Source organism: Dipodomys merriami, unplaced genomic scaffold (assembly GCF_024711535.1).
Source record: "Dipodomys merriami isolate MVZ:Mamm:240054 unplaced genomic scaffold, mDipMer1.0.p SCAF_11, whole genome shotgun sequence".
In the NCBI taxonomy this organism is placed as follows: domain Eukaryota; kingdom Metazoa; phylum Chordata; class Mammalia; order Rodentia; family Heteromyidae; genus Dipodomys; species Dipodomys merriami.
In genome coordinates, this window is record NW_027202382.1 from 36,099,911 (window position 1) to 36,125,501 (window position 25,591).

The window sequence follows — 25,591 nt, forward strand, 5'->3', positions numbered from 1 at the left end:
ACTGCACACGGAGAACAAGCTTTCTCTTCTTACTTTGGATCAAACCAGTCTTGCAGCTGAAGCTCCTTTTCTCTACCGTGTTTTATGTCCTCTTCTTCTTCTTGATAACTGGATTGTAAGCACAAAGAGAAAACAAGGTGTGTAAGGAGGGAGATCTGGGATGATAGGACAGTGCGGTACTGTCTCAAGACATATCCTAGCCAGGCGCTGGTGGCTTATACCCATAATCCTAGATCTTAGGCTCACTGTTGAAGCCAGCATGGACAGAAAAGTCCTTGAGACTCTTATCTCCAATTAACCATCAAAAAGCTGTTGGTAGAGCTGTGGCTTCAGCGGTAGAGCACTAGCCTTGAACATAAAAGCTCAGGGGAGGGGAGGGGAATTTGTTCCCCCAGGAACTCTAAGCATTAGTCATACTTCAGATGAAAAGGTACTGTGTTCCCCTCTAGTATCACTCATCTAATCAGCAGCTAGTGATTTATTGACCCAGGTTATCTCAGGGGTTGGAGAGGACTTGTTAAAGCAGTCCTCTTAAGGACATTACTGTTGTCTTTTCTGAAATTTAAAATTTTCAGCCCTCCTGTCACCCTTCACTGGAAAAAGAAAAAACATCCTAATCCTACCTGTACAATAGATTCCTTATAAAATTTCCGTAAGCAAGGAAGATAAGGAAGGGAGAAGGTCACGAAAATGAAATTCATAGACCATAAAAGCATTGGATTTTCTTCTTCAAGTGTTGGGTGGATAGACAAACACACTCGGCCACCGCCTGCTGTTGCCTTACCCATTGTTAAACCAGCTTGAAAACCACCAGTCCTGAACGCTGCTGGCATCAACTTCTGGGTTTCTAAAAAAATGAAAAAGAATACAAACACTGTCAGAAAATGAAGCATTCGCCACACTGGAATGGGGAGGGGTGTTCAAAGCTTTTTTTAAATAGAGATGACTACTTTTAAAAAGCTAACTTAAAGCAGCCAATTCATAACAGAATTTAAAACCCTCTAGATGAATGAAAAGCACAGACCAGAAGCTTTCCCTCTCCCCTAAGCAGCCCCAGCAGGGCAAGGAGAGAAAAAGGGAGTGACTAGTGAGTCAGCAGCAATACAAAAGCCTGAGCTCCTGATCTGCTACTTGCTAACTGTGTGACTACAACAGGCCATTTTCCTTTCTGGATTTCAACTTTGTCCTCTGAAAGGTAGTAGTTTGGTGATGATGATGATGTTAATGATAACCTACCATGAAGATAATTTTGAAGACTGAATAAGAAAGCATAATATAAAAGCCTGATAAACTGAAATTACTGTAACAAGCTGACATCTTAGTAAAAATAAGTACATTTCTAAGAATCATCTCTTCTTCAAAATTATGAGCATCCAAGTTGTACAAAGGTCAGCTTAGGAATATTCCACTGGCCCAAAGGTCACCAGTGACAGCTTGGAAAATCTGAGGGTTGCTGAGCAAGACCTTTAGGAACCTGTCATTAGAAGCCACCTTAGCCATTCACTTAAGAGAGCTGCCACACTCTCACTGTGACACTGTGGGGAGCTTCTGGAGGAGAAGAGAAGGGGAAGTCAGCCATACCATGTTCTTCAGTTGGTATAGATAAGGTGGCAAGGTAACTCTGAGCAGGCTTAATATTAGGAAACTCATGTGTGTGTATGTGCGTGTACATGTATGTGCGCCAATACTAGGGCTTTAACTAAGGGGCTCACTCTCTTATTTGGCATTTTCACACAAGGGTGGTACTCTACCTCTAGAGCCACACCTCTGCTTCCAGCATTCTGGTGGCTCATTGGAGATAAGAATCTCACTGCTGAGTAGCTAGGATTATAGGCACTAGCCACCACTATCCAGCAAGAATTTTTTAAAATTTTAATTAATTAATTAATTTTATTTGCCATCCTGAAATCAGGGCCTAGGCACTGTCCCTGAGCTACTTTTTGCTCAAGACTAGCACTCTACCACCTGAGTCACAGTGCCACTTCCAGCTTTTTTTTTGTTTATGTGGTACTAAGGAATCAAACCCAGGGCTTCATGAGTGGTAGGCATGAAGGAGCCACCTTCCCAGTTCAACCTTTTATTATTATTATTTATTTATTTTGTCGGTTGTGGGGCTTGAACTCTGGGCCTGGGCGCTGTCCTTCAGCTCAAGGCTAGTGCTCTACCTCTTGAGCTACAGCACCACTTCTGGTTTTCTGGTGGCTAACTGGAGGTAAGAGTCTCATGGACTTTTCTGCCCAGGTTGGCTTTGAACCTTGATCCTCAGACCTCAGCCTGCTGAGTAGCTAGGATTACAGGCGTGAGCCATCAGCACCCGGCCCCTTTTTTATTTTTAGAGTCTTGCTATGCTGTTCAAGCCAGTTTCATACTCATCAACTCAAGCGATACTGCCACTTCACCTGCTAGCTGAGATTACAGGCATGTGTCATTACATCTGGCTAAGAAACCTGTTTTAAAGTTCATTTACTTTCAGGAAGAATTTAAAATGACTTTTGGTAGAGGTGTAGTTATACTAACCAGAGAAACAACACAAGAGTAAACACCCCTAAAACAGTGACTTGGCTGCCCAAGTATGAATTTTCTTACGATCTTGGTCATCCCACATAAGGTTTACTTTCCTTTTCATTTTACAGCAGAATATTGTCTGAGTAGGTTTAAGCAAGTTCCCACGGCTCCATGCCATATGAGTATAAGAATCAGGATGTAATAGGAAGAGATAAATTATATCAGAAATCACACTAAGGCAAATACAAGCAGTTAAGAACAATACTTTGTGCTGAGCTTCCTGGAACCAAGCCAAAGGTAGGAAAATAAAAGTTTATATAGCTCTGATTGTTTTACTTTTAAAAAAATTGTTTTAAACAATGACACATGGTAGTCTGTCATGAGACTCAGGATTTTTTTTTCCCTGATTCATATTCTCAGAGCAACTTTTGTGTAGTTCTTTAGTCAACATATTCAGGGCAGAATAATGGAAAATATCTTCCCAGATTGTTTTTTTATCACTTAGACAGCAATATTTCCAAAATGACACCACATAAAGGAACCCTTGATAGAACCAACATCAAAATGTAAGTCATGCTTCTATAAACTGGGGCTGGAGAAATACAGTTCTGATCCCCAATAACCAATTCCACAGGCGCATGCTGTTCGCTCCCACTTCAGCCTGAGTACCATCACTGGCTGGAGTGTGAAGGATCAAGCAGGGTCAGGGGTGTTTGCAAGAACAGATGTGGGAGATAGCCAATAGATACCTAGAAGTCAAGACACTTACTTTGAGTGATATATCCACAAGAAGGAGCCTTCTGGGCTGAAAACAAACAAGAAATAAAAGCATCATGTTACTTTTATTCTGAGAAAGGCTCTTCTGCCAACAGTCTTACTGAGCCCCGATTGGGCTGAGAACTAGGTTTTACCTGCTGCAAGCAGGTAATGAAGGATACAGGTGTCTGGGAATTTCTAGTTGGGGTTACTTCAGGCTTTCCAGAGGAAGGGAGTATCTGGAGAATTTCCCACCTTTTGTTTGTTTAAGACTGCTGGCTGGCAGTCAGGTCCTCTTCTGCTACCTATTCACAGGTACCTGATAAAAGATGCTCTGGAGGGGGAAATACCAAAGCCCAGCTTCCCTACTGAGTTTATCTCCCTTTAGAAAAGACAGCATCAAATGAAGAGCCAAAAGCTCTATGTTGCTAAAAGCCTTCTGTAAAGTGGTACCCAAAGGCATCTTGACCAACTAAGGCAGGGAGACTGTCTTGAAGCACCTACAAGGCTGGACCAGGATGATGACTCCTTTGGAGTATCATCTCTATTCAGTTATTCTATAAATATTTGATAGGAATGTGCTATACACCAACTGCTGGAATATACCGCTGGCCAGGACAGAGAGTCCTCATCCTTGTGGGACATAGGATAAGGCAAGCTATGTGACTTCATATTCCAAGAAGTATGAGAGAGAAAAGGCATAAGCAGGCATGAAAATGTCTCCAGAATTTCCAGAAGAGTTGATATTTTAGCTGGAATCTGAAGGATAATTAAGGGTTCACCAAGATGAAGGAAAGAGTGAAGAGGAATGTCCCAGGCAGAGAAAACAACATGCAAAGGCCCTGGGGTAGGAAAGGAGGCACCTACAATGAAATTGTAGAAGTTAGAGAAATTAGAGAAGTAGCTAAAGACTAGGGCTTTCTGGAACCTACTGGAAATTTGCCCTTGAGTTTCAGCAGGGGTGAGACAGGGTCTTGTGTGCGTCTAAAAAAACAAAAACAACACTGGAAAACAGAGTGCAGGGAGCACAAAGTAGGTGTGGAGAACCATTAGGAGGTAGAGGTAGTGGTCCAGACAGCAGCAGAGCATGAGGACACTGACCAGAGAGGCATTTGGGGAAAAGTGTAACAACAGTTGGTATCACACTTGAGAACAAGTTCTAAGCCTCACCTAAAGCTCTAAAGTTCCTAGCTCCTAAATCAGCTTATCGACTCTGACTGATGATATTCATAACAGGAAGTACTCAGCCAGATACTGCCCTAGGCAGCTTACAGCTTAAGAAATCCTCTCATGAGAGAAGTGGTTTCTGTTTATAACCTCACTCTACAGATGTGGGAAGTGTGGCACATGGGCATTAAGTGATCCTTCCCAAGGGAGGAGTAGAAATTGTATGTGAAAATCTGAGTTTGAATCCTACAAAAGGAGGAGGAGTGGGCTGGGAAGGTGGCTCAGTGGTAGAGCGCTTGCCTTGCATGCCTGAGGCCCTGGGTTCGATTCCTCAGCACCACATAAGCAAAAAGAAAAAAGCCAGAAGTGGCACTGTGGCTCAAGTGGTAGAGCGCTAGCCTTGAGCTGAAGAGCTGAGGGACGGTGCTCAGGCCCAGAGTTCAGGCCCCACAACTGGACACCCCCCCCCAAAAAAAAGGAAGAGGAGTAGGGGACAGAAGAAGAACATGAGGAGTAGGAGACAGAAGGGAGAGAAGTAGGGGACAAAGAGGGAAGAAGACAGAAGATAAAGAACACAGGGTAGAGGACAGAAGGAGGAGGAGCATGGAGCAGAGAACAAGAGGAGTAGGAGACAGAAGCAGGAGGTGTAGGGGACAGAATAAGAACAGGAGGAGGAGGAAGAGGAGGAGGAAAAAGAGGAGAAAGAGAAGGAGCCCTCCTTCCTTGTGGACCTACTTTTCTGTGCTGAGTGCTGGGAGGGCTGTGTCAGCCAGGTTGAACTCCCCCATCCAGGGCATTATTACAATCTAGATGGATCAATAAATAACTAATATACTAAATAAATAAGTATAAATAATTAATAATAGGAAGTATATGAAGAATGTGGGGGTAGACCCAGAAACCTAAAATTTCCTAAACTTTGCATTTTTAAACTTTAAACCTTGCATTTAACATTTTTGAGACTCAGTGTTCCTCATCTAAAAACTTGGGAGTAGCACCTACCTACACTTTGCAGTTCGATTATGAGAACAGGAAATTACTGTGTGGCCTGGATCCTGGCACTCAGTAATCAATAGCTTCCATCAACTATCATCTGTCATCACTACCACTGTCATTTTTTAAAAATAGTTAGATTTTCTCCAGCTCTAAAATGCTAAGGGTTTTTTTTTAAAACAGTCTCAAATTGAATGCTATCCTTGATAACATACTTTTAAGTGCCTTATTGACCAAATTTCTTCAATTTACTAATTGGTACATGCGTTCGACTTATTTTTAAATCTTTCTGAGTTTGTGGCTAAGGTCAGTGTCCTCAGCTCATCTCAGGCTTCCCCAAGGCTAGCTTGTAAAAGTGGCAAAAGCTGCTTGCTCTCTTTGAGGCCTCTTACAGATAATAAAGCGATTCTGCATACAAGAGAATGCTATAGCTAGAATCTGGGTATGAGACAATGGCCCAGAAGAGCCACTGATGACCATTCATAAACAGCAAGCACACCCAGCACTGAAAAATACTCCTCTTCCTAAGAGGTAGATACCAATATGCACATTTGAAACTTTGGCTCCCATATTTTGGACCACTCAGAATATGGAGGTACAACTGTGGTTACAACCCTAATCACCAAAGTTATGTAATCAAGTGTTGTTCAGGTTCAAAGCTTGAAGGCTATCTAAAAAAGCATTCCAACTCCAGGTAGGAATCCCAAAGTGCACTTCTTCTTGAGGATACACCTGACTGCTAGTTATTCCTTCATTTGCCAAAGTATCCTGTGCTGTGTTGTCCTCTGAGCAGATGCTGCTGCTACTGCTGCCTGTGAAGGAGTGAATGTCTGAATCCCACCCCTCCAAATTTTGTATGTTGAAGTCCTGTTGCTCAAGTTATGGTAATTGGAGGTGGGGCCTCTGGGAGGTTATTAGGTTTTAAATGAGGTTATGAGGGTGGGATCCCACGATGGAATTAGTGACCTTATTAGAAAGAGACTAAAACTTGCTTGCTCTCTGTCATGTGTGGATGGGGGAGAAAATGCCATTTGCAAGCCAAGTAAAGAGCCATCAATTGGGAACCAAATCAGCTGGTACTTTGATCTTGAATTCCCCAGCCTCTGGAACTGTGATAAATAACTTTCTGTTGTTACAAGTTACACAATGTATGGTCTCTTGTTATGGTATGCTGAGCTGAGCTGAGCTTCCTCAGCTCTTGCATGTGTAAGGGAGTTCTAGGGTCCCCATCCCCAAATCTGAGTCATCTCTTCTTCGAACCAGTTTCCTCAATTCTAAAGACCTACTTTCCAGACTTTTAAAACTTGGTCACCTACTAGCTTGTCAAGTTTTTCTCAAAATTAGTCATTCAGAATGAAACAAGAGAATATTCTAGAAGTGGTTAGACATGTGCCACACCTTAAGACTAATTAGTTCTGTGTTCTTCAGATTTCTCCTGCTATCAATGCACCGAAAGGTGTAGTTCCTTTTTTTTTTTTTTTTTGGTAGACAAGACAGTCAAACTGGTTCATTAATTTACGAACTGAAAGAGATATTCAAATTGGGCTGGGAAGGTGGCTCAGTGGTAGAGCCCTTGCCTTGCATGCATGATGCCCTTGGTTTGATTCCTCAGCACCACATAAGCAAAAAGAAAAAAGCTTGAAGTGGTGCTGTGACTCAAGTGGTAGAGCGCTAGCCTTGAGCTGAAGAGCTGAGGGACAGCGCCTAGGCCCAGAGTTCAGGCCCACTACCGGACCCCCCCCCCTCCAAAAAAAGAAAGAGATATTCAAATATTAATCTAGGCAACCACCTTGAATTCAGGCCACTGAAACATTTCACTAATGGTGTCATGACAATTTTGTACAATTCAATTATACAAGGAACTTCTTGAAGCTGAAAGCTAAGCGTTGCCATAGACTTTTAAGTCAAAGTCAGGCTGTGGAGACTTTTAAGCTAGAATCCTCTACTGTGGTTATCTTTAAGACACTGGAATTTCTTCAGAAAGCACAGAGGCAGCTCATATAGTTGAATCTACAGATGAGTTTGATCATTCATAAACATTTAATTCATTCTGTTTTTAAAAGCTGAGAGAGAGAGCTAATATTTCAGCAAGGCACAAATGAATCACCAGCAATTCAATGTGTATTTTTCCAGCAAAAGTCAACAACTTGAACTGCTCCTTTAAACTCTGCAAATATCTTACTGATTGCAAAATTCAGGATAGATTTCTCATGGAATTCCTGTCCGAAATATCTAAAAGGTGATTTCCGTATTGGATTACCACTACAAAAATGGAAAAAATTTTAAAATCAAGATAATAGGAACATAAGAGGAATTATGAATTCATTAGCCAGAAATTACTTGGAGAATCTGGTGATTTTTAAAGGCATTCTGGGGTTCAAGAATATAAGAATGATGGAAATTCTCATTTATGGTTTCTGTTAATCCTGATTTAATTCAATTTGGTAACTTGGCTGACATTAGTGAAATGGAATTAAAGCAGTACTTCCATCAACATAATTCCATCTTGTTCCATAATTACCTGTTGATATATTCCCAAAACACAACAATCACAGTTGAGACAACCAGCATCGACAGAATTACTTTTCCTTTGACATTCATTATTTTCTCCTAGAGGCAAAAAAAAAAGTAGGGGTGGGGGAGAGAAGAGGTGGAAAATAGATTAAATGAAATCCAGAGCAAGAGATGGTTTTTAAAAATATTTCTTACCCATGTTCACTGTAGGAGATAAATTTATGAGTATTGAATTAGAGCTGAGGAGTGTGTTTTACCTTTAATTGCATAAGCAGCCAAAATTAGGCAAACTCAATTAGTAGAGTAGGCTGCCTGTGTTGGGAAGGATGCCAAGAAAGGATCCCAACCCACCATAGATACAGGAAAGCTGTAAGTGGGTCCCCAGAACTCCAAGTAACTCCTGATTCAGATCACCTTATCTTATGGCATGTGTCCTTGGGGAGCCACTCCCGAATCTCCTGCCCTTGGGTGACTGGCTACATGACCTCTGCTCAGAGGAGAAAATGACTCTGGTGCTTTATGCTCTAGGTCTTGCCTACTTCCCAGCCCCACCCAGTTTACCCCCACTACATTCACGAGCAAGCAAACCCTCTGCACTCAAGGATACAGATAGTTTTACATTGCTTCATGAAATTGTGATAGAAAGGGATGCAGTATTGGGTGGGGAAGTTCTTCAGTTTCGTGGTCAAGGAAGACTTGCTGTGGAAGGGAAATTAAAGTTGAATACGAAAGAATGAGCAAAAGGTGAAAAAGATGAAACATTATGCAAGACAATAGGTGTTGGCTTTCATCATCCCAGGACCAGATACCAGACACCTACAGATCACCCATAAAGCTTGGAACCTACCAAAAGTATTCCAACTAGCTAATTCTAAACTGTTCCCTTGCCATGCCTTGTCTTTCTCATGAAAACCCAGTTAGATTTCTGGCCTCATCCTTTTCTCCCCTCTTCCCCCCCCCCACTCACCCCAACACCATCTTCCTTCTCTTGATGATCCTGAGGACTTTCCCCATGTGGTCTTGCATACTATGCCATGCCTCCTGTATTGAAGTCCTGTTAGCATAATAAACCTGGCTTCTTTTCCTGAGGCTCTTTCCTGTGTCCATCCTTGACCACCTGACTGACCACTGTATAAAAGAACACAGAACGGAGTGCCAGTGGTTCATGCCTGTAATCCTAGCTACTCAGGAGGGTGAGAGCTGAGGATCGTGGTTTAAAGCCAGGACAGTCAGGAAAGTCTGTGAGACTCTTAACCACTAGAAAACCAGAAGTGGCATTGTGACTCAAAAGTAGTACAGCACTATTAGCCTTGAGCGAAAAGCTCAGGGACAGCACCCAGGCTCTGAGTTCAAGCCCCACAACTGACAAAAAATAAATAAATAAATAAATAATAAAAATACAGAACAGTGACCTATGCTAAAAAGGAGACAGAGAAATGGCTAGAAGTAGATTCAACCTAATTATACTTTGGAGGCAGACATAGATAAGAACTGCATGATCTGAATCACATGGAATCTAAAAAAGTTGGTCTCTTAAAAATTGCTTACCAATCTGGGTGCTGGTGGCTTGTGCCTGTAATCCTAGCTACTCAGGAGGCTGAGATCTGAGGATGGAAGTTCAAAGCCAGCCGGGGCAGGATAGTCTGTGAGACTCATCCTCAATAAAACACTAGAAAACTGGAAGTAGCGCTGTGGCTCAAGTGATAGAGCGTTAGCCTTGAGCTGAAGAGCTGAAGGACAGCGCCCAGGTCCATAGTTCAAACCCCACAACTGATAAAAAAAAAAAAAAAGGTTACCAGAGAATAGGCAAGGGTGGGGGCAGAAGAATGGGGAAAGCTGATAATGGATACTAGGCTATGATTAGATAGGAACAACAAATTCTGCTGTATTATTGCACCCTCAGGGGACTACAGATAACAATATTGTACTGTACATTTCAAAAAGCAAGAAGAATCTTCTAAGTTTTCATATAGGAAATTAAAAAAAATGCTCGAGAAATATGTTTCACTTAAACATTACACAAGGTATATATTGTATCAAAACCTTACAGGGTACCCCTTAATATGCTTAATTTTTGTGTTATGTCTACTGGGAAAAATAAATTTAAGTGATTTATCTACTTTGTAGAAAGAGTTGTTAGGATGTGGCTGCTGATTTTGGCATCAGGGACGAGGGAGAGGAGCAAAGCCAGAATTTTGCCTCCTCAGTGGGTGAAATCTGAAGCATTTACTGAGAAGATAAGAAAGGTTAGAGGACGTGGCTGGAGAATAAGACATATGAGTTTCAGGTGGAACTGTGGAACCGTCTGTGGTAGGTGGTCAGTGAGCTTCCTGATTCAACCCTGGATCCCCACTGCCCTCCTTCCAAGGAATGAGGAACATCGGAAATCATTTGGTATGTGATGACACAGAAACACATGCTTCTCATCAGCTGCCAGCAGCCCATCTGCCTATATTGATTTTTTTCTTTTGTGCCAGTCCTGGGGCTTGAACTTAGGGTCTAAGCGTTGCAGTTTTTCCATTCAAGACTGGCATTCTACCACTTGAGCCACAGTTCCACTTCAGGCTTTATTTGCTGGTTAATTGGAGATAAGAATCTCCCCATACTTTCTTGGCCAGCTGGCTTCAAACTGCCATCCTCAAGATCTCAGACTCCTGAGTAGGTAGGATTATAGGTGTAAGCTCCTAGACCTAGCTCTACTGGTAATTTTTGATGACTAATAATGATGTCCTAATATCTAAATGATCCTTAGCAGAAAAAGCTTCCTTTCCTTTCAGTGAGTAACTGAAATATAGTTGACACTGAAATTTTTACCTTCTGGGGGCAAGGAGGGTCTTTCAAAAGAAGTTCTTAGCTGGGCGCCGATGGCTCACACCTGTAATCCTAGCTGAGGAGGCTCAGATCTGAGGATCATGGTTCAAAGCCAACCCGGGCAGAAAAGTCCATTAGACTCTTCAATAAACCACGCAGAAAACCGTAAATGTCACAGTGGCTCAAGTGCTACAGCACTAGCCTAGAGCTGAAATGCTGAGGGACAGCACCCAGGCCCAGAGTTCAAGCCTCATGACCACCACCACCAACAACAACAAAAAAGAAGTTCTTAGATTATTCCAGTCTCAGGTCTTATCACCTCCTCTTCCACATCTCTCTCATATTGCCTTTATTATTCAATACAATTTTGGTTAAAGGAACCAAAGTGGTTTTCAACTGTGACATTCTATTCCCCCTTCCTTGGAGAGAGAGCTGTTATGAAACAATAAAAAGCCAATATTGAACTCAATGTCAATTTGAGGTGTCTATAAACTCCTAGATTGAGTTTTAAGAATTTTATGGCCACTATCTGGAAATCACTATGTTTTGACATAGAATGCATTTTAAACATGGCAGTTCTTAATAGTGGTGTTCATAAAATGGGCAGTCGAGAGGATCCAGTGAGACAGCACAGAGCCTGGTGCTTAGCAAATGCTCAAAACATATTTGAAGGAAAGCAGGGACAGATCAGGAATAAGAACACATTATGCAATGAGGTGCAAATAGATGCAAATGAGTAGACTCTAAAGGCTTATCCATCTGTTCTGAGCCTCAGCCTGATTAAGGGCTGCTCAAAAGGGGGACTAAGTTTTTATTTTCTCTGATCAAGCCCCAGGCACTGCTACAAAACCCTCAGCGTGCTGAGAAGCAAAAGCAAGCCTGGCTGGAGTTTCCGCTGTGTCAGCCCCACCTGCTGAGGGTCCCCTGTAAATTGTCTCTCAGTCAGAAGGCTCATTAAATGCAGAAAAGGTGAAAACACTCCCAAGAGAGAACAGTGAAGCTCCCATCAGAGAGAGTCCAACTCGGGCCTAACTCTGCCTAATCTACCCAAATATGTAAGTGTTAGTGATTTTCTTTCTTTCCCTTTTTTAAAAAAAAATTAATTTTAGGAATTAACATCAGAGGTAATTCTCAGAGCCCATTTCTTTCTGGACTTCATAGATGGCTTGAACCTGCTTCTTCTTTGGCTGTGGTTAACTTTCCCTCTGGTGTGAATCTTACCTTTGAAACTGTCTGAATGAGCCAACCTGGTATCCTTAGCAAAGACCTAGAACCATAACACTAAAAGCATACACACACTTCCTAGAACCTAGATCCCAAGTTTTTTAGGAAGCTGGCCAGTGAGTCTTTTCAAATATTTTATTTTTCTCTCTGGAAAAACAAAACCGAGGCATTTGGCAGACACTGTAGTCTACAAGTCCTCCTCCTGCATGTTTCTTTCTGTATTTGGGTTTTTTTCAAAACTATAACTCTGAAGATGGGTGGCTGAGTGCCTTACCTACCAGGAAAGAAACATAGGTTTAAACTTAAATGCCTGCAAGGGGCAAAGCACTGAATTATACTAACACATTGTTTTAATCAGGGGAGTAAAACCTCTGATGTCCCCTCACCCCACTCCTGAGTTACCTTGGCCAGCCACAGTCGCAGAGTTGTGCAGGTACATAGTTTTCCCGCCATCTCCGAGAAGCCTCTGACTTAATACTTGTCATTTCTAACTCTATGGCTCCATTTGCTCTAGGTCCCCGGCCACACCCATACTCAGCCATGTAAACCTGGCTCCCGCACAGGATCCCAGATGAAAGCACTTATGCTCCTAGTGCAGAGAGTGCAGGTATTTCCCCAGGCAGGGTCACCCTGCAAAGTGTCACACCACGCTCCTTGTTCCCTTTTCCCTCTCTCTCTTTTCCTCAGTTATTTCCCTGGAAGGTTAGACAGATTTTTCTATATGTGTGGCCCATAAATTAATTCTTCCCTATCCACCTGCAGCTCATCTCACTCAGAACAATACTCACCTGATCAGAGAACCATACAGATTTGCCCCAAGTGGGAGGAGTACATGTGTCCCTTCCAAACAGAGTTCCTCTCTGGAAGGAACACTGGAGGATTCTGTTTTCTCCTCTCAGCTGAATAGCTATATACTCAGAGGGCCTGGAAAAGCCATTATCTCTGAGGGCAGGGAGCAGGCAGGGTAAAAGCAGTGGCAAAGGAAACCAAACCTCCCCAGCAACCTTAGGAGCCCTCCTCCTCGCCTCTATCTCCTCCACTGCCCCTCTTTCCCCTGAATCCCTTGTCTTCTGTGAGGAACTGTTCCTTCTCTGCATGGGCCTCAGTCCTGTGCCGTAGTATGATGGGTCAGGCCGGCACAGGCTCCCTAGCACCCAGTAGGCGCACCCCATGTGTTTGTGGAGTGGATCAATCAGTAAGAGGAATCATGTGGGGCTTTGGTGTTACTCCAGCACGGGTTCATTCTCAACATGGATCTAGCACCAGTCAGTTCTTAGACCTAAACCAACTTCTTAGATCCAAGATGAAGACCACCACGGTGCTTCCATGGAGACTCACCAAGATGGTGACAAGTATTGGGCTTGGAATGTGGCTTAGTGCTTGCCTAGCACGTTTGAAGGCTGGAAGTGGCGCTGTGCCTCAAGTGGTAGAGTGCTACTAGCCTTGAGCAAAAGGAAACTCAGGGACAGGCCCTGAGTTCAAGTCTAAAAAAAAAAGATAGTGACAAGAACTGCAAAGGAAAATAGAGCAGAAAGACAACAAACCCGGTGTTGGATATTTTGGACAAGACTCTATTCTTTTATTTATTTATTTATTTGTCAGTCATAGGGCTTGAACTCTGGGCCTGAATGCTGTCCCTCAGCTCTTCAGCTCAAGGCTAGTGCTCTACCACTTGAGCCACTGTGCCACTTCTGGTTTTCTGAATGGTTTATTGGAGATAAGAATCTCACAGCCTTTCCTGCCTGGGCTGGCTTTGAACCACAATCCTCAGATCTCAGACTCCTGAGTAGCTAGCCACTGGTACCCGGCTTCTTTTTAATTTTTGTGTATTTATTTTATTGCCTTGCAGTGCTGGGCAGGAAATCTTGCACATAGGAGACCAGCACTCTACCACTGAGCTGCGTCCCCAGCCCCAAGGCTTCACTCTTCATCTCCCATGTCCTTAATTATGAATGAGAAGGTTTAGATCCAGCATTCCGGGTAGAAGAACTAGCAGAACTAGAAGACTCTCCTTCCTGTGTGAAAGCACCTCACAGAGCAGCTAAGGGGAGCCCGCATCTCCACTGTCGGTTGAGATGAAGCATCTCTGATCCACCTCTGAAAAGGCACAGCTGAGCCACCAGCTGCTGCACACATGTGCCTGGCACCTTGGACAATTGTCAGGCAGAAGAGGGGATTGAGGCCCAGCCTCACAAGAGACTTACAGTCAGCCCAGGCCAGCACATCATCAAGCTTCTGCATCAAGCTTTCTAAGGCCCTCAGTCTCCTTGTATGTGAAACAAGACTTTTTGGACTTAAATGTTCCTGCAGGCTTTCCAACCACAGGGTTTGTGGCCAAGTCACTTAGCAACATGGAGCTCATCTTACTGTGGTGGCCCTTAGGCCTTCCTTGATATAATAATCAAATGATATAGGTTTACTAAGCCTCCTGCATCAGGGTCCCTTGGTGTATGGGTCCCTTTGCAAGACTGGGCCTGATTATGACTAGTGGGTGTGGGAAACCCCCAATGCTTCCTACAGTGAAGGGTGCTACCTGCTTAGAAAAACCCTAGTTGATCTCTGGTGGCTTTCTTGGGAGTACAGGCAGAAACAGGGGATGACTCAACTTGACATGCCCACCCAGGTGCCAGAAACAGCCTGCCCAAGACCCTGGTCATCACCCAGATCCTTCCCCCTTGAACCTAAGGACAAGGAACTGAACACAGTCCTGCAACCTGCTCAGGGGCCATGATGGTCCAGACTTTATAACCACCAGTGCCCCCTTCATCTAGGACACAGGCCCACCTTCCATCCATGCATAGTCTATGCCTAGTAAGGAGCAGAGAACTGAATTCTCTGGGGCATCTGTCTGGAGCCACCTGAGCAAAAGCCAAAGCTCTGCAAATGTGGCAGCACCAGTAACAACTGTGATTAACTATGTTTGAAGCAAAATGGGCTTAGCCTGGTTGTTTTCCCCTTCTGTTGAAAAGTATACTAGACCATTAAGATAAAGAGACAATTATAGAGTGTGCAGCTAAAATATAGCAGGTACATCAGGCAGCTATGCACAACTTGACTCATTTTTGTGTTGCTTATCAGTCATTTTATTATTAAGCTTCTCTGGGTTGTGTTATACCTGGGAGAATTGTCTGTTTTCATATTTGCTGTGATATCTGCTCATGGTCTAGATATTCAGTTTCATACCTAACATTAACATTCTCCTTTAAAAGGCCCACCCCTACATCAACCTGCAGCTCTCAGTACCGGAGTCCTTCCTGACTACCAACTGAAACCCTTTCCCAGTAGTCTCAATTCCATCTCAGCAATCCTGAGAAGTCACTCCATTAGCAGTGAAGAAAACGGAGGCTCCGAAAAGCTAAGTCACTAGCCCAACTTAAACCAGCATGAAATGGTGGGACTGGAATCCAGAGCCATTGACCCCTTTTAATGACCCCATGCTTATCCATGGATTCATCATTCACATTTCCATCATGCGTCCTCTCTTTTTGTTGTTCGTGATTATCCAAAGCTAGCCAAACACTAGCCAGGGCCACCAGAAGCCAGGTTTCCCTGGACCATCTGGGAGTCTGACTGGCTCAGCTCCTTTGCCAGCTCAGGCATTTCCTGTGTGCTGATATGGGGTGTCCTCCCTCACATAATTTGTTTACCCCTCATCGTGGTCAGTTTGGTGGCCTTAGCTCGGCTTTTTGGCTAAGACTGAACTTTAGTGAAAGAGAATAGTTGGCTTAAGCTGGCTAAGCACACCCAGTCTTGGCAGAACCCGGGGCCTCCAAGCCCAGTCTTGGCTTTGGGCAGTACAGGAGGTAAGAAGGGACAGTGTCTTATTATCCTAAAAACCTCTTCCAAAGTGTGGTACAGAGAAATGCTCTTCTTCGGAAGAAACAGGCAGGGAAGTCTGTTTCTAGTTATGTTTTTCATTATGAGGGTCAGGGTAAACACAGACGTAGGAAAATGCAAGCCAGGCCTCAGACTAAATACACAGCTAACTGTTGCTCCAGCCATCACACACGGAACAACCTGTTCCCTGAGTTACATCTTGTAGTGCCTGTTCTTGAATCCCTTTCAGGAAATCTAATGCCAAAGCTTTTCCTTGTGGTCTCACCCAGAAGCCACTGTGCAAGGATTTTCTTTTTCCCAAAAAAGACACAAAGCAAGAAACATGGCTAATATTGTGATGTGCTGAGAAGGCTCTGCACGCACCCACAATGCCCAGCTTCAGGCCCCAATGCTGCCCCTTGTTAATTGATCCCTGCAGAGAAAACTCCCCAGCCAGAGCTATGGACCAGTCTGCAGCCCTCTGAGATCCCCAGAGGGAAGCAAAATAAAGTAGGACTTACAGCAAAAGTCCCTGAGCCAGCATCCTAACAGCTTCCACTTCCAGATCCACGGCTGGGGAGAGAAGGCCTTTGTCCCCTTCCAAAACTATTGAGGGAATCTGGAAAGGAGTTTGAGAAGAGCAGGGGTCCTCCCCTGCATGGATCCACTGGACAGCCTCTTGCTGTTGCCAGGGACCCTGGCCTGGCATAAGCAAATCATGTTACCATTTCACATACCTCATTGTTTGCTTCTTTTCCTCCAGAGCGAAACACAGAACAACAGAGTTCTATTGAGCTCTGTTTTTGCAGAAGCAGGCAGGGCTCAGAGGAAGGGAAGGTGCTGAATTCCAGCTCCTGTCAAAAGAATAAACAGCTATTTCAGGAAGAAGGGGGTGGGTGGATAGACAGAGCCCTTGTAGCTGCCGCTAGCTCTGTTCCTGCAACCCCGGGAAATGGGCTGTTTATCAGGTCTGTTGACTCAAAGCTACGTGCCGAGGCTGAATTGGTCCTCTCCAGTCCAGTCCATGGCTGGCTTCTTGCACCAAATGAAACTAACAGGACCAAACTGGAGGGTAGGCTACCACCCTGCAGAGGAACACATGAACCACACAGGTCACCTGCTCCTTAGGAAAACCTGGAACCATTTGGGACCTCTACAACCTCAAGTGACAGCTCTCAGGAACAGCCAATGATGTGTTTTTTTTTTAACACCCCAAACCAGCGGTGGACGGGTTAGGCACTCTTGAGAATACACTCAAGACTTTTCAAAGTCGCTAGAGCCCCTCCTCTACACCCTTGAGGGTTTGGACCTGCTAGGTTTTGCTGGCACATTGTATTTTTAGAGTGCTAAGAGATCTCATAGCAAACCGTCCTGTAAAAACTTTAAAAGGTCACCGTGGCCCACTGTGCTCCTGGCCTGAACAATGCTCAGCCCTTCCCATACCCGCCCGCCCTCAGATCCCAAAATAGAATCGTCCCACTGGAGGAGACCTGGGAGCAGTGGATTTTCAAGCTAGAAATAAAAAGCCAAAACTTTTCCAAATAGCAAATGAAGTCATTCTCAGAAGCCCTACTACACACAACAGTACAAGAGGGCTTTGGCTCAAGACGGGAGGAGGCAATACTCTAAGCTCCTTGCTTCATCCTGCCCAAGTAGACATGGCCGCTAAGTACAGGAACCCCAGACTCAGACGACAAAGCTGGACAGGAAGGAATCAAGGACTGACCCTTGGGTTGCTCCGCTATGAATCTAGTTTCTTCCTCCTGTTCTCAGAAGGAAGTTTCGCAGTTTCCTTTTCTGAAGTCATGAGCCAGTTGATTAAAACAACCCTTAGAGTCTGGAAGCCCTTCCCAAGAGGCTCCCCGAAATCCTACCTACAACCTTCAAAAACATACACATTGTGATACTGTCATTCAACTGCCAGCTCTGTCCCCAAGAAATGGATACCAGGACCATATATACTGGATGACTTAAAGCTCTCTTAGAGTTCAGAAGCAAGCACAATTAAATGTATGGTGTTAGGCATCGGGCAGGTGTTTTCCCTAAGGGTGGTAGTGACTGGAGAAGGGGCTTGGTATGCTCTGCCCTGGGCAGTGGTTACATGGACCTGTCCACTGTGTGAAAATGCCTCACCAACAGACCTTTTCCAGACAGGTGTTAAGGATTAAAAAAAAAACAAAACAAATAAAAAAAAAACCTTTAAACCAGCCAGCAGCTGTGTGTTTTGGAAGTACCCTGTCTCCCCTATGGCTTCAAAAGCCCATAGACCATGGATGGTCTCTGCCTTTTCTTCTCTTGGGTTGCCCATCCCAATCTTATGTGCTGAACCCCTTCGTCTGCTGTCTTAAGAGACTAGGAATCTGGACCTGTGGTCAGCATGGAAGGGAGAGAGAATGGATTGGAATCTGAGGGGCTTGAGATAAACAGGGACTATTGGAGGATGCTGGAGACAGACCCCAGGGTATCCTGCACGCCAAGTATGGAGCCTCTAGCACTGAGTCACGCACCCAGCTCTTCCCAGGGCCTCTCAATGAACAACACTGATCATTTCTATTGATCACACACCCACTTTACAGTTTACAAAATAGTCCCTCTTTCTTTATCTCAGGGGACCCTCAGGGTCTCCCAGAAAGTGGCTCTTCACTCTTTTCACCTTATACAAGGTCACCTGCTGGGACATTTCCCTGGCAGGTCTTGTGCTGCCTTTCTTACCTGGGGCCCTCCAAAATAATAAGGCTCTCCACACTGATTAAGCTCTCTGGCAGACCACTTGCAAACCGGCAAGACAGGAAGTGCAACGTGTGTGTGTGTGCGCGCGTGCGCGTGCGTGTGCGTGTGTGTGTGTGTGTGTGTGTATGTGCGTGTGTGTAAGCATGCATGCACGTGCCAGTCCTAGGGCCTGAACCCTGAGCTTTTTTTTTTTTACACTTTCCCCAAGGCTAGTGCTCTGCCACTTGAACCACAGCTCTAATTCTGGCTCTTTTGGTGCTTACCTCCAGATCAGAGTCTCAGAGACTTTCCTGCTTTTTGAACCACAATCCTCAGATCTCAGCCTCCTGAGTAGCTAGGATCACAAGAGTGAACCACCAGTACCCAGCCAGAAGGTATAACTTCTAGAGACACTAGAATCTAGAGGATTCCTCCATCCCAGACACACACCATTCTGGAACTCTCAAAGGAGTAACATTGTGGTCATTCCTTCATAGAGAGGCAACAAGGCATAACGAGTAGCCCTAGGCTACAGACTTCAGCAGCTGATCAAAGTGCAGACGCTGCCAGGGCTGGAATGGGGAAGCTCATCATGCCAGCCAGAGGAGCCTCTGGATCTATCCAGTGGCAGCCTGCATTCCGTGCATGCCACCTTCCACATTCTGAATACAGTGCCAGGGCCTCTGCGTCAGGGTGAGATCCGCTATAGCACCAGTGTGGCAAAGGCTGCCTTTGCATCCCAGGTCACTCCCATGGGAAACATGAAGGTCAAGAGTGCCACCCTGCTCACTTCTTTGGAAACAGGAGGATTAAGTGTCCTTGGCAAAGAATGCTTGCAAATTATCATCATTTGTTTAATCTCAAATAGGTTTAGGGAGGGCATAAAAGACATGCCTGCCAATGCTTGCCAGTGATAAAGCAACATGCTTGGTTTCCTGAGCTGAGTAATGGGATAATTACAAAGCCCTATCTACCTCTCAGGTTGGCTGAGGGCTGCTAGCTAGGCTGGTAGTAAGCACCGATGCTGGCACATGGCTGTTCCTGCTCTGCCTCTTGGGCAGTTCTGACTGTAGGTACTACTAGGAACTTCTTGAGGCATCTCAATGGCAAAGCAAAGAGGGGAGGGAAGACAACTTCTTGAGACAGACTCTGGCATGGTTCGTGGGGAACCTTTCTCCTACCCCAGAATGCAGCAAGGGTCAGGAAAAGATGTGAACACCTGGGAAGCTGACTAAGGAAAGCAGTCCTGCTGAATTCTCCCACCCACCCAGGGTAGCTGGGAAGTCACTACAGATCCTATAAAGGTAGCTCATTTGTAGGGGGAGAATTTGAGGGAAAAAAAGTTCAGAACAATAGTAGGAATACAACTTGGGCAGAAAAGAGTCCCAACCAAGTACTTACAAGGCCAGTGACAGTTCCACAGACCACAGGGCCTTAAGACAGGTCCTTTTCCCCGTGGGAGCCTTGGCTCCCAGCACCAAGACACCATCATAGTTGAAGCAAAACATTCCCAGGGTGCCCTAGGTCCCTGTGGCTCTTTGATTTGTTGTTTTCTGGGTGGCGAGGGCTTGGCAGAGATGCACAGGTTTGGTGGCTGCAAAGGGCCTGTTCTCACTTGCTCTGCAAACCTGGCTGATAACTGTGCAGCCTTCAAAACTTGCAGACCTACTTTCTGCCTGAGTTGAGTGCTCCCCTGAATTTCCACAAGCCCTGGGAGGTTGTTTGTCTCTCTGGACCTGGAGCTTGGGGTGATGTGCAGGTTTCCATCTTGTCCCCTCTTCCCCTCCCCTGCCAAGATCCTCAAAAAAAGTAGTGATACCAGATCTACCACAAAGTCTCTGGGTAGTAGTGTTTACCCAAGGCCTGGTATAGAGTAGAGATGAGGAATGGTAGACAGGCAGACAGAGGTACCCAAAATGCATACATTCCCTAAATTATTCTAGGTGACTTGACATATATATCACACTGCTGGAGATAATTGGTTTCTTTCTGGTGTGGCAGAGGGAGCATCTGTTCCAAGCTTCTTTTCCTGCATTCTAGTGGTAGCTGGCAATCCTTGGGGGTTTTGGTGGCATCCAAAGTCAAGCTACCTCTGTTGTCACCTGTCACTCTAGGCCATAATGTATCTTCTATGTCTGGCTTCCAATTTCCTTGGGGGAATTGCCACTAGTGACAATTAACCAAATACTCATTGGCTGAGAGCCTGCAACCTCTATGGAACCAACCATGAGGCTGAACCCTAGGTTCAATGACAGAGTTCACAGCCCAGGGAAACAAGGAGGTGTTCCTGAAAAGGAGGAAAGTGGATAGATCCTCATAGCACATCTGTTTGACCAGGATTTTTCTGGAGAGGGATGAAGGAGAAGACAGCTAAGTAGGCAGAAACGAAGCTCCTTCCCAGGGCAGGCTTGGCACCAGCAGCCTGAGCAAGGGCTCCTAGGTGTAGCTGGCACCAAACACTGCACCCAGGAACAAGCATCGGATGAGAAAGTGACATCAGGTAGCTGAAGGACATCTTTTAAGATATTTGTCTGGGAAGGGCTAGAGCAAAAATGTTGGCTAGAGGGGACTGGAAAAAGAAAAAGTAAAGAAAACTACTCCTGCAGAACTCAGTGGCCATGGAAGTCCGTGCAGACACAAAACCAGACTCAAAGGCAGAGGACAGTGCTGAAGGCTCCCAGACAAGCCCCATGTGGGGTCATCCTAGGCACTAAGGGAGGGCAGAAGGTTGATGCTCTTCTGAACAAAGGGGAAGGAGACAAGGATGGATGGGTTGATGATCTCAGGGGACAGAGGGGAACAGAAAGCTGAGGGGTTATAGCCTAGAGCCATGAAGTGGGTGGGAGTGCACAGTAGGGGTTGGGGGGTAGAAGATAAAGAGCCCCTCAGAATCCGATCCTGAGTCTCTTCAAAACTGAGGAGGGTCATTGAATGGTATCCATTTTCAGTTGTCAAGTAAGAGTGAGTAGGAGAGAGAGAAAAAAATCTCTCCATAGAGGCTAGTCAGGAGGTGAAAAACTCCTAAAGCCAATGGCAGGAGCTGGAAAATAAACTAAAGAAGTGGTTGGAGAGAAGTAAGAAGGAAGTGGCACCCTGTGACCCTTGGATTCTGTGAAATAAATTCTCTCACAAACTTTTGCATGAAGGTCCCCTTCTTGGTGAGACATTCACCAATTTAAAGCTTACAGTTTAACTTTCGGCTGCTTATTTATGTGTGTTATACATTTCCTCCTTTGCCACAATGGCAAAACTCTGTGGACAGATGCTTCTGCATTTTGTACTCATGTGAAAGCACCTGGCACTCGTTAAGAATTTGTAGAAGCTTGTCTATTTCAGGGCCTGAGCTTTGAGCATTCAAAACGCAGGAACTCTTTTTAGAAGGGCAGCAACCCTCCCCCAGGGCATAACCCCTGCTTTCACTGTATTTGATGTTGGTATCATTTGTGGAGGGGAAGGGAAAAAACAAATGTTTAACTAGGGATACAGGTGGACTCATTGCAACAATGAGATGTACAAGTCGTTATGTCGAAAACGAACTTTACCACTTTGGTTGAGGGGGAGGAGGAGGATTGGGTGGGAGGGCAGGGGGAGAATGGGAAGGGATGGGAAGGGGAAACAAAGGAGGAGGCTACAATGCTTGGTAAGAAATGTACTCATTATCTTGCTTATGTCATTGTAACCCCTCTGTACAGTATTTCCACAATGAAAAATAAAAAAGAAAGGGCAGCAACTGTGATGTTACTGCGTAAGAAGTGGGCTGAGGGGAGTTCTGGTAAACGTGGACCACGAAAAAGACATAGATCCTTGGGCACCACCCTAGCACCACCGAACCAAGATGTCCTAGCTGGGCCCCAGAACCTCCATGTGAACCAGGTCCCCAGATGGTGTGGGCATCTACTTCAGTCTGCAAAGCTGTCCTCTAAGCTTGCTCCCAGGTTCCTATTGCAGTAGGCAGCAGATGGTGTTGCCCACTGACTGAGAAAAGAGAGTGAAGGTCAGGGGTCGGGGAGTTGGTGAGTTCTGTTCTACATGAGTGGAGTCGGAGGAAGTCATTGGAGAATGGACAGTGAATGTCCCCAGCCAGAGGCCGATTTGGGGATTCCAGTGTGTAGGCAAAGGGGGAGCTGGGGTGGTTCAGACTGAGCAGGTGTGATTTTTTTTTTTTTTACAAAAGAGGAGGGTTGGAGGGGGGAGGGAAATCTAACAACGAAAAGGCAAGAGAATCAGGACCAGGGCAACACAAAGGTCAGAGGATGCCAGGTATTGTCAAAATACCTCAGAAATTGGAGGGCTTTGAGTTAGAGGGTGGTAAGTTACATGGAGTCCAAGTTAGACTCAGCCTGTCTCTGCCCAGTGCTCTCATCTGACTCCTATTTGGCCCCACCTGGCTCTGGGAGGGAGAAGAGAACCACAGCTGTGTGCCTGGGTGGGGAGCTGCGATCAAGCTGGGTGTGAGGGTGACAGGGTAACCTGCGGGGAGCTGTGTGAGGATCTTGAGGAGTGCCATAGTCCTGTGTTGCTTAGAGGAGGGCCTGGGCAGGTGTAGGAACTGAACCCCAGTTCTGTCCCTGCTTGGCTTTAGGCCCCAGGCAGCAGCCTGTCTGTGCCTGTTTCATTCCTACTCCCCAATGCTGTGGGGTGAAAAGGGGAGACTAGTGCTTCTCCTTGTGCACTTGCATCGCAGCACACCCCTCTCCATGCACAGCCAGGTTTAAGAACCCCAGCACTTAAGGCAGTTGATTCCCTAGCACTATAGAATATAGAAGCCAGCCTGGGCCTTTGGGTAGGGGATGGGCACTCTGTGGGGGCACCTGAGTGGCAGGTGACTAGAATCTTAGGCTTTGTGTATCTGACTGCTGTCAGAAATGCAGAGAATTGAGCTTTAAAGAATCCTTCTTCTTCCTCCCTCGGCCAAAGTACATATATATGTGTGTGGTGGGGGGCTGGAGGGGTTCTGTGGGAAAGAAGTGAAAATCTGGCCTTTCCTTGTGTTTTTAGTTATTCTCGCTGAGGCAGATACCAACTCCCAGTCCTGGCCTTGTTGCCCCAGGGCCATTCTACTGGCTGCCAATGGCACAGACTTCTAGGTGCCCCAAGAGGAATAAAGCCGTACTTGGGTTTAAGTCTCTCACTCTCCATCCACTCTCTGAGGGTTCCACTAGCCCAGTTCCCTCCCAAGTTCGAGGAGGGAGCATTACCCTATTTACAGCATTTGTGCCAGACAGCCTTTCTCTGTTTAAAGCCTTTTAGGAACAGGGACCACACCACCTGTGTCACTCCTAGACTATTCTGACTGTATGATAGACATCAGTGCAGTGTGTGGCTGAGCCCTGCCCCTCGGACCACTATTAATAATAACAAAGCCTATCATTTGTTTATATATTGTCATCTTATTGAACCTTTACTACAGTCAGTGGGCACTCTCCCATTTCCCAGACAGGGCAACTGAGGCTCAAAGGTTCAGAAACATGAACAAGATCAGAGTTGTAAGCTCCCCATCTCTAGCCACATGAGTGCTATCAACATAGCAGTTCCCTGGAGATAAGGCTCCATTCCCTGCCACACTTTGGGAGTACCTTGCCCACCAGCACCACTTCCACCCACAGACACTGGGTACATTTATGTCCTCACCACTGGGACCAAGTCTACTTCAGGCCCTGAACTGAGTCCCACCCACTCACTGTCTGCTTCCAATCCTGGAGGCAGGAACACATGCACCCAGCCACCAAATACACCTGCAGGTCCTGTCCAGCGCTGTCCCAGCCCGGCTTGGCCCCAGGTAGAGGGCTCAATGGTATGAGCTGCTGGAAGTCCCTGCCTCTGTCCTCCCTACCCTGCTTCCTAGTGGACTCATCTTTTGTTTTCTTCCTGTCCCTGTTTCTGCCATTGTGTCTCTCCTCTCCTCAGCAGCCTCTCCTGGTAGAAAGTGCTTCTTTCCTCACCTTACAATCATAGCAGTGAAGCTCACTCAGGGCAGCCCCTCAAAAAACAGGGTGACCATAGAACTTTCCCCAGGGTCAGTTAACAGGTTATTTTAGTCCTGCCTTTTCTTCTTGAAAAAGTGCCAGTCTGAAGGACAAATAAATCACAACATCATTTCATATAAAAATGATTTCAGTCAACTCACGCTGAATAAAGTCTTCTTTAAGCATCCTTAAAGCATCCAGCTTAGACCACCTGGAATTGAATTTAAAAGTGTGTGTGGTGTGTGTGTGTGTGTGTGTGTGTGTTGAGTTGTCGTTTGTGTGTGGTGTGTGTGTGTGTGTGTGTGTGTGTGTGTGTGTGTTGAGTTGTCGTTTTGTTGGAGCCCAGACTGGAACTTGAGATCCTCCTACCTCAGTCTCCTGAGTGCTAGGATTACAGGTATAAGCCAGAGTCTGAAAGTCCAAAAGTCCATAGACTTTTGGAAGACTCAGAGACAGTCTTGCAGGCCTCTACCTCTAGCAGGTTACTTCCCTGACTTCTGAGCTTCACCATGTTCAGGCAAAAACAAAACAACCAAACAATAACAAAACTCAGAGGCATAGCAGGAAGGAAATGACTTATCCAGGCAACTCAGCAATGAAATGAAGCCGCTGCCTGGGCCTGGCACCCAGGCTTCCAACATCTATGTGAGACAAGATGCCTCTTACTCATAACACAGGAAATCACTGAGCTGAGGGAAGAGGCTGGGGGTGGGGGTGGAGGAGGGGATCACCAGCCATCTTCTTCCTGAGCCTTCTCAATTATGCTTGCAAAAGCCCTGGCAACCTCTGCCCAGTGTTGGCCACATTGCCATTCCTGAATGGTTTGGGGTCTACTGATGATGGCACAGAAAGCCACCAGGAATAAGTGAGCATCGCCTTCAGTGACACAGGAACAGAGGGTGGAGGAGGGGTTGTGTTCAGAAAGACCACCATCACCCCTGCGGAATATAAAACAGCTCAGTAACAAAGCAAGGCCATCTGAGAGTCGCTCAAGCTCCATCTATTGCTCTGCCCTCCCCCTATGAGTGTATAGCTTCCTTAAGGGGGCTTGAGCTCTGAGCAGGTACTGTGTGTCCCCTTCCTAGTTACCTCCTTCACTGAGCGTTGGCCTTTTGTTCCTCTGAAGATGG

At 45.6% G+C, this 25,591-nt stretch overlaps 1 protein-coding gene across 2 annotated transcripts in view; it reads right to left on the minus strand.

Annotated features, from left to right (window-relative positions):
- Positions 1-25,591, minus strand: part of LOC138820889 (N-acetyllactosaminide alpha-1,3-galactosyltransferase) — a 72,981-nt gene that overhangs the window by 12,332 nt on the left and 35,058 nt on the right. For both annotated transcript variants that reach the window (XM_070012873.1, XM_070012863.1), the window contains exons 2-6: positions 16,524-16,640; positions 7,943-8,031; positions 3,275-3,310; positions 785-847; positions 34-108 (exon numbers count right to left, since the gene is read on the minus strand). In XM_070012873.1, coding sequence (XP_069868974.1) covers positions 34-108; positions 785-847; positions 3,275-3,310; positions 7,943-8,022 — 254 coding nt within the window. In that variant the 5' untranslated portion in view covers positions 8,023-8,031; positions 16,524-16,640. The remainder of the gene's footprint in view (positions 1-33; positions 109-784; positions 848-3,274; positions 3,311-7,942; positions 8,032-16,523; positions 16,641-25,591) is intronic.